Here is a 9839-nt window from a genome sequence, read left to right on the forward strand (position 1 = left end):
TTTTACTTGTGACTAAAACAATCAACTGTTTGATTGACAGTTACCTAACCATTCTAGACGAAATACCCTAAGTCTCCTATTGTTTGTTGTAAACCGTCTTTTACCATCTTTAGCTACTGAAACTTATATTGTACGACATTTATTGTTTCTTTTACAACGTGACTCTTTTCATTGTCATTAAAACGCATTAAAAGTTATATTTGGACATACGGGAAAGTACTTGTTTAAAATTATATGACGGGTATTTCCAGTCTGAGGAAATTATCATATTTCAGTTGTGACTTTATCATTAGAAATTAAAACAAAAATGAAGTTGCTACCATCAGAAATAAGGTATTCTCAGGATTCAATCAGTAACACTTTTGATATACGAAGTGAACATTCGGGGATAAAAATAGGCAAAACACTAGACGACCTTTGTAAAGGCAAGTATGTATCTTAGTTCCTTCCTTTCGTTTCTCTGGGTTATAAGCATAACATCATTTTTATTGATTGGTATCTTTTCAGTGTCATTCTTCCATATTTCAAAGCACCAAGAGAAATTGTTTAAGCATTTAACTTATTCCTTAGTTCTTTGTCATGCAATATCAAATGAGAGAAAACCATTTGTTGAAGGGGCGTTAAAAATTGTCGAAATAGGTTAACAAACATCCGTTATAGTTTACGCCTTACTGATAAAACTGAAAAAATCTTGCGTGCATGTTTATTCTAACACGGAAAATATATAATAATTTGTCTTTTTGTCTTAGAATAGACAAATATGACATTCCAACAATTTCTGTGGCTAAAGTTGGTAAGAGATGGTACACAGCAGACAACAGGCGGTTGTGGGTATTCCGTAAACTAGAAGAACTCGGACAATGCCGGAAGATTCCAGTTGATGAGGTGGACGATATTCCTTCGTCGAAGATGACAACGGAAAATAGAGGTAGAGATATAGAAGTTCGTGGATCACCTGGAGGAAGGTGGATAAAGAAACTGGAAGATTCAAGTTCAAGTTCGGACAGCAGCGATGATGAGTTGTACCGCCGACTCCGAAAATGGAAAATATAAGCACTCTATACAGTATATCATCATCTTGTAATACGTTCTTTCGTCGTCAACTTCTAATAGACCGGTATGTTCGTCATTTTCCAATTCATAAAAATTAAGGATTGTAAGAAAACAAAACTTTGTCAAAAATGGATATTGGAGACGGAGAATGACTTTGCTGAGATATAACGACTTGCTGATTTTTAAGTCGAGGTGAATCAGTTCGTTAAAATGAAGAAACGTTTAAATACATTTTATTTTGATATATTTATTTGATACATAATTATCGTGCCATTTTGTGATAAATACACTTATATAAAACAATGCATAAATCGTTACGTATGTAGCATTAATATGTAGCATTTCATTGTTCATTGTTGAAGTGATTGTCTTTTTTGTTTTTTTTTTGATAACATTGGTGTTGTTGTTTATTTTGTTACTGTTGTTGTTGTTGTTGTTTACTTCTTACTTTAAATGTTTCTATTGCTCTATTTTCACTATAATATTTACTTTTATCGTTTATTTTTTTTATATATTTAACAAGTTCATTTATTTATTTTTAAAATAGATTATGTGATCAGTTTTAGACTTATAAATTTATACAATTATTTGCATGAAGTTTTTACATTCAAAAGTAATATTATCAATTTTACCTTTCAAAGTTAATATTGTTAATTTTTACCTTTTTAAAAATAGGTTCTATCAAGATCGTACCTTTGAAAGTACTTTGGTAGCGTTAATATGTAATTTTAACACCGAAAGAGTAGTACTTTTGAACTAAAATTATCATTATCTTTCATAAATAAACACAATAATTATCAATTATTTGCTTTGTTTTTATTTTAATTAACAAGAAACATACAAATTTAATATCTTCATTGTACATAACATGTAACTATACAAAACATATAACTGTACAAAACATGCATCTGTACAAAACATGTATCTGTACAAAACATGTAACTGTACAAAACATGTATCTGTACAAAACATGTATCTTTAAAACATGTAACTGTATAAAACGTCTAACTGTACAGAACATGTATCTGAACAAAACATGTATCATTAAAAACATATAACTGTACAAAACATGTATCTGTACAAAACATGTAACTGTACAGAACATGTATCTGTACAAAACATGTATCTTTAAAAACATGTAACTGTACAGAACATGTATCTTTATAAAACAAGTAACTTGCAAAACATATAACTGTACAGAACATGTAACTGTACAAAAGATATAACTGTACAAAAATATAACTGTACAAAACATATAACTGTACAAAACATGTATCTGTACAAAACATATAACTGTACAAAACATATAACTGTACAGAACATGTAACTATACAAAACATGTAACTGTACAAAACATGCATCTGTAAAGAAAATGTATCTGTACAAAACATGTAACTGTACAGAACATGTATCTGTATAAAAAACATGTATCTTTAAAAACATGTAACTGTACAAAACATCTAACTGTACAGAACATGTATCTGTACAAAACATGTATCTTTAAAAACATATAACTGTACAAAACATGTATATGTACAAAACATAAAACTGTACAGAACATGTATCTGTACAAAACATGTATCTTTAAAAACATGTAACTGTACAGAACATGCATCTTTATCAAACATGTAACTGTGCGAATTATTTAACTGTACAGAACATGTTACTGTACAGAACATATAACTGTACAAAACATGTTACTGTACAAAATATGTAACTGTGCAAAACATATAACTGTACAAAACATGTATATGTACAAAACATGTAACTGTACAAAAATGTATCTGTACAAAACATGTATCTATGGAAAACATGTAATTGTGCAAAACATGTATCTGTACAAAACATGTAATTGTGCAAAACATGTTACTGTGCAGAACATATAACTGTACAACAAATGTAGCTGTACAAAACATGTAATTGTGCAAAACATGCATCTGTACAAAACATGTATCTGTAAAAAACATGTAACTGTACAAAATATGTAACTGTACAAAACATGTATCTGTGGAAAACATGTAATTGTGCAAAACATGTATCTGTACAAAACATGTAATTGTGCAAAACATGTAACTGTGCAAAACATGCATCCGTACAAAAGATGTAACTGTACAAAACATGTATCTGTAAAAACATATAACTGTACAAAACATGTTACTGTACACAAGAAAGGGATATAAAAACCGAGGAGGGGACGGCCGGTAGCAAAATAACTAAGATGGGATTTAAAACAGTTGCCTTACTCTTTGCCTCACCATGTTATGTAAGACTAAAACAGTGTAAGGATAAGGCAACTATTAGGAGAGAAAGTGTCATATATACCATACAAAATGTCAAATGCCGGTAACAAAAACACAGAAATTATAATGTAGATATGTCTGAAAAGATAACGCAAAAGTAATCAATCCCTTTTAAGTTGGCAAAGCAACATGAAAACTGATCCGATTTCTAAAACATGACAAAAAACAAAGAATTATAACGATTTAATACACACGTGTCAATCTATGGGTCATAGTGTCTCTTAAATTGACCTTCAAATGTGAATGAACACTGTTATTTTACCAAAAATAAAAATTAATACCCACAAAAGTTCCTACTTTAATACCATTGTTTATCATTACTTATTGACAAAACGCTTTTCTTGTTAAGAGGAGTATTTCAACAATTATAACCAATTAATTGGCTGACAATATCTATGTGGATAAATGTACATGTATTTTAAAAAGTAACTATTTGTCGTGGATAAATAAAATTATGTATTTTATTGAATAAAGCCAACATAACTATCATATTGGCACTCAACCAAACTCAGCTGCAGTGATGATAAAATTCACATGTTCTGCGAAATACTCGCGTACAGATTCAGAAATAAATGTAGGTATATCAAGGGGGAAGGGGGGAATAATCAACTTTTTAGAACGAATTGTGACTTTGTTCAGTCTTACATTTCAAATATAATGAATATTTTTCTATATTTTGGTACAATGTACACCTACATGTATAATCACCCCTACTAAACAGTGGCTCTTTCACATTTTGGTGATCTGTTTAAATGAATGCCCTCGACACCTGTAATACATGCCTAACTCGCTATCAAAAAAGTAACCTGACTAATTTCTTTCATTCTAGATGTTTTGTAATCATTATAAACTTTAATAGTCTTTTCTGCTCTGAACATTTGATATTTTATGTACATGTATTTTCATTTACAGAAAATGAACAACACACTAACCTCATTCTATTTATAAATATACGATTATTTTACCTTTATTGCCTCCTACCGTTATAACATAGCAAACAATCCAGTTTTTTTTGTAAGTACGTTAAAATTTGTATGTGAAGTCAATGTAATCAGATAAGAAGCGGAAAGATAATGTTAGTTTAATAGGAAAGGTAAGATAAGATCATAATTATTAAATTAAGAGCGGGTAAGCGTAAGTTAAGCGCTAGGTAAAGTAAGGTAAGTTAACTTTTAATTAGGAGAGTTTAAGTTATTTAAGGTAAGTTATTGTAAAGTTTAGGTAAGGCACAGCAAAGTATAAATATATAGGGGGTGGGGGGTATATTTTGGATATTATCGTTAATATTTGTTGGTTAGTTAAGATTTGGTAAGGTAAGTCAAGTTTAGGTTTAGAAAAGTATGTTTAGGTTAGCTAAACGTAAGTTCAGGTAAGTGAATGTTATGAAAGGTAATATAAGATCAGGGAAAACAAGGTGGTAGATGGTTATCATAGGTGATAGATAGTTAACATAGGTGGTAGATAGTTAACACAGGTGGTAGATAGTTAGCATAGGTGGCAGATAGTTATCATAGGTGGTAGATAGTTAGCACAGGTGGTAGATAGTTAACATATGTGGCAGATAGTTAACATAGGTGGCAGATAGTTAACACAGGTGATAGATAGTTAACATAGGTGGTAGATAGTTAACACAGGTGGTGGATAGTTAACATATGTGGCAGATAGTTAACATAGGTGGTAGATAGTTATCATAGGTGGTAGATAGTTAACATAGGTGGTAGATAGTTATCATAGGTGGCAGATAGTTAACATAGGTGGTAGATAGTTAACACAGGTGGTAGATAGTTAACATATGTGGCAGATAGTTAACACAGGTGGTAGATAGTTAACACAGGTGGCAGATAGTTAACATAGGTGGTAGATAGTTATCATATGTGGCAGATAGTTAACATAGGTGGTAGTTAGTTAACATATGTGGCAGATAGTTAACATAGGTGGTAGATAGTTAACATATGTGGCAGATAGTTAACATAGGTGGTAGATAGTTATCATAGGTGGCAGATAGTTAACATAGGTGGTAGATAGTTATCATAGGTGGTAGATAGTTAACATAGGTGGTAGATAGTTAACATAGGTGGTAGATAGTTAACATATGTGGCAGATAGTTAACATAGGTGGTAGATAGTTATCATAGGTGGCAGATAGTTAACATAGGTGGTAGATAGTTATCATAGGTGGCAGATAGTTAACATAGGTGGTAGATAGTTATCATAGGTGGTAGATAGTTAACATAGGTGGTAGATAGTTAACATAGGTGGTAGATAGTTAACATATGTGGTAGATAGTTAACATAGGTGGTAGATAGTTAACATAGGTGGTAGATAGTTATCATATGTGGTAGATAGTTAACATAGGTGGTAGATAGTTATCATAGGTGGTAGATAGTTAACATAGGTGGTAGATAGTTAACATAGGTGGTAGATAGTTAACATAGGTGGTAGATAGTTAACATAGGTGGTAGATAGTTAACATAGGTGGTAGATAGTTAACATATGTGGTAGATAGTTAACATAGGTGGTAGATAGTTAACATATGTGGTAGATAGTTAACATAGGTGGTAGATAGTTAACATAGATGGTAGATAGTTATCATATGTGGTAGATAGTTAACATAGGTGGTAGATAGTTAACACAGGTGGTAGATAGTTAACATAGATGGTAGATAGTTAACATAGGTGGTAGATAGTTAACACAGGTTGTAGATAGTTAACATAGGTGGTAGATAGTTAACATAGGTGGCAGATAGTTAACATAGGTGGTAGATAGTTAACATAGGTGGTAGATAGTTAACATAGGTGGTAGATAGTTAACATAGGTGGTAGATAGTTAACATAGGTGGTAGATACTTTCCTTTTATTTATTTGTTTGTATGAAAGAAGAAATGCTTAAAATGCTTTATTCAGATGGAAGTAAACTCTCTGAATATTTTACGGCAGTCATGTTAAAAAACATGTTTTCTTTCAAGTATCATATCGATCATGTGGAAAACCAACACAGGGAAGCTCTTTAATAACAATAATATGTTGATTGTATTAGGATCATATGTGCGAACAAATCACGAAAGAAATATATATAAAGTGTGAGATACATGTCTCTTTATTATAACATGTCTATATATATATCGAGAATAAATATTTCTACAACACAATCAATGACAATATCATTTTTCACTCTTTAAATGTTCTACGCTCCCTTTGCAGCTCACTGAATACATTTACGTTACTTTTTTGTTTATGTTTGTTTGATTGATTAACTTTTTATTTGAAATACTTATGGCAAAACTAGTCGACCTACATCATGTTATATTATGATACAGCAGCAGTCATCTTGTTTCTCACTATCATATGAGTCACGATATACAAGCTCGTCTGATAATAACGCATGACGACTCTCGTTATGTCTGTTGTACTGTCTACCACTGTTACTCTCAATATTGCCAAACCCTTCTTGATGCTGTCTGTATTCACTGTTGCGTGAAATAGACGCTGGTCTGATCTGATATCCGTGTCCAGGTGTTAATGTTGTGTTAGAAACAACTTTCTTTATACTGGAAGTTGATCTATTTTGACTTCCGTGTCCGGTGTTTGAAGGTATTTTTGAAATAACGTTTTGCGTACCTGCGCTTGATGAATTGAAGTCATATATGCCCCTATTATTTGAATTTTTAGGCGAGTTGATTGGCCGCTTTGGTGCATTTGACTTTTGATGCCAATATCCCCCGGGAGATCCTCGGACGCACACTGTTAAACCATCATTTTCTGAAGTCATTTTCGAATCAGGGATATAATATCCCTTTTGCACGAGCACCTTGTCACATTTTCCCAGTCTTTCCAGTTGTCTAAAGACCCAAAGACGTCTATTGTCAGCAGTAACCCAGTTTCCATTACACAGTACCACCGAAATAGTAGGAATATCATTCACAGAGCATCTAAAATATTCAATGAAAAAAGATAAGCAATGTGGTTTGGTTTAAGCTCGATTGAGAAACATGTTTTGCAAATTATATTAATCACTTTCATATCCGCTTCTTAGAACCAACCAGTACTAGTGCCATATAACGACGAGTAGGGTTCGAACCTATGATTCCTGGATTGAGAGGCAGACACCTTAACCACTGGGCCACCGCTCCCTGAAAAGTGCGATTGACATTAAGCAATAAAATTGAAATTTATTCTACTGAAGTCAGTGGCTTGTCACTCCAATTCATCGTTTTGCTACTGAATTGTTGTGATAAACTTAAATATATAACAATCAGTAAATGCATTATCAAACATTGAAATGGCTCTTTAGGAGAAGTAAACTGTCTTTCTAAACATGTACACAGATTAGATAATACTGCAATATCATGAATATTATAAACATCAAATGTTATGTTATCTTAGATGAAGTCAGAGCGTAATGTTTCTGAACTACTTTAAACTATAGAACATAACCACAGACACTTTTGGTGTGGAGCTCCAAACGTCTTAAATACAATTAAATTGTATATTTGTCAATCCCAGCAAATATACCTATCATATGTATAAAAAAAAACTATTTTAGGCATTCGGGAAGAAAATAAAGGAGCAAATTCGTTTAATTTATATCCCCCGCCGAGTACTGGTTATTACTAACACAACAACTGGAGATATAAGGCTTTATTTACAAATTTATCATGGCATGCAAATTTCCTTGGCGTACTGATGGTTGCCTTGAAATCAATCAAGCAGTTGTAAAGAAATAGCAAAAATGCACAACTTAACAAGGGCCATAACTCTGTCTTGATGGGTCTGACCGGAACAAGGCAATGATATACTCATCTCTCCTTGGAATTGATTATTTCAATAAAGTTTCATTGAATTCCAGCCAGTACTTGCAGAAAAATAGCGAGAAAATGATTATTGCTCTATATGCATACTGCATACTGCATACATGAAACTTATCAAGGGCCATAACTCTGTCATGAAGGGTCTGACCGGATCAAGGCAATGATATGCTCATCTCCTCTTGGTATTGAAGATTCCCATAAAGTTTCATTGATTTCGAGCCAGGAGTTGCAGAGAAATAGCGCGGAAAATATTATTGCTTTATATGCATACTGCATACATGAAACTAATCAAGGATCATAACTCTGTCTTAAAGGATCTGACCAGAACAGGGTGATGGTATGCGCATCTCCTCTTGGTATTGATAGTTCTCGTAAGTTTTGTTGAATTCCAGCCAGTAGTTGCAGAGAAATAGCACGGAAACGATTATTGCTCTACATGCATACTGCATAATTAATCTAGGGCATAACTCTGTCTTGAAGGGTCAGACCAGGACAAGGTGACGATATGCGCATCTCATCTTAGTATTGAAGGTTCCCATAAAGATTCGTTGAATTCCCGCCAGTAGTTGCAGAGAACTAGCGCGGAAACGTTATCGGAAGGACGGACACTGCCAACACGATTCCATCGGTGGGGGATAATTATAGACGAATGTAATTTTGGTCATATCTCTGCGGTCGGCCAACCTATCCGACTTTTCTGGACAAATGAAGAATTATCTATTCAATGCTATTGGAAAGTAAAACAAACGCTGCCAAAAATGTTGAAGTCACGTTTTTAAGCACAAGATGGATTTATGAAATTTATATGATTTCTGTTAATTACTATTATTTTCATTTTTATTTATTATTATTATTCATTTATTTATTTTTTTACTTTAGCTTCACGCCTCCAGATGAGCCAAAATATTTCAAGAAAATGAAAATTGAGAAAAATGTACTAATATTTCAAGAAAGGTTTAAAAAAATCAAGATCAATGTTAAAGTTTACATGTTATTTGCGATTGCAGTATTTTATCACCATATTTCTACTGCGTTACTAACGCAGTAAGGGCTTTTTTGCACATTTTGACCTCTTTTTTTCTGTAATTTGCATGGATTGTAAGTGCCAATTGCAATATGTAAATAACTTTATTTGTTCACCTCACAATATTTTACTGTCAAATACATTATCAAAATTTTCATGAAATTTAACATGAATCTGGAGGTGTGCTGCTTTAAAATAATACCAATTTTATTGTGTGAATACAATGATTGAATAAAATTGTAAGATTCGAAGTTTATCACAACTTTCTAGCTTTTAAGACGAAAACAGGCACATGTGCATGAAGAAGATCCTAGGTAGAATAATAAATTGCGTTAAAGATGGCGCATAATGTAATCACAGAAGTATAACACCTACCTTCCCTCACATATTGCATCCAAAGTTTCACCAATTGGTTTGTAACTATGATTACACCTTTTGTCAAATACATTATTTATTGAATCCTGCGAATAACGTATATTCGATGGTCTTAAATACATTTTCAATATTAAAGATATGCATAAATTATATTTCTAATTTTGGATAATTGGGACATTCCTAGTTTCATTTTCAGAAAATGAGCGCACTTGTAATGCATTAACTCGCGCAATTGAGCATGTCTGTAGGATTTGTTTCCCTTAGAAAATACCACGGTATGA

The 9839-nt window shown here is 32.5% G+C and overlaps 2 protein-coding genes across 3 annotated transcripts; one reads left to right on the top strand and one right to left on the bottom strand.

Annotated features, from left to right (window-relative positions):
• LOC132730274 (uncharacterized) lies at positions 1-1465 on the top strand. Of its 2 annotated transcripts, none has more exons than XM_060716160.1 (2): positions 1-425; positions 755-1465. In XM_060716160.1, exons 1-2 carry the CDS (start codon positions 308-310, stop codon positions 1051-1053), a joined length of 417 nt encoding a protein of 138 aa, XP_060572143.1. In that variant the 5' UTR covers positions 1-307; the 3' UTR covers positions 1054-1465. The 2 variants fall into 2 exon arrangements, with proteins under 2 accessions (XP_060572143.1, XP_060572142.1); XM_060716159.1 differs by having other exon boundaries at positions 47-429; positions 750-1457.
• A 4956-nt stretch (positions 1466-6421) lies between these two features.
• LOC132730265 (uncharacterized) lies at positions 6422-9756 on the bottom strand. Its single transcript, XM_060716147.1, has 2 exons — positions 9559-9756; positions 6422-7280 (listed from the first exon to the last, which is right to left on the bottom strand). Exons 1-2 carry the CDS (start codon positions 9678-9680, stop codon positions 6653-6655), a joined length of 750 nt encoding a protein of 249 aa, XP_060572130.1. The 5' UTR covers positions 9681-9756; the 3' UTR covers positions 6422-6652.
• Positions 9757-9839: the final 83 nt, after the last annotated feature.

This window comes from Ruditapes philippinarum, unplaced genomic scaffold (assembly GCF_026571515.1).
Source record: "Ruditapes philippinarum isolate M1 unplaced genomic scaffold, ASM2657151v2 ctg1686_1_1_1_1, whole genome shotgun sequence".
NCBI lineage: Eukaryota > Metazoa > Mollusca > Bivalvia > Venerida > Veneridae > Ruditapes > Ruditapes philippinarum.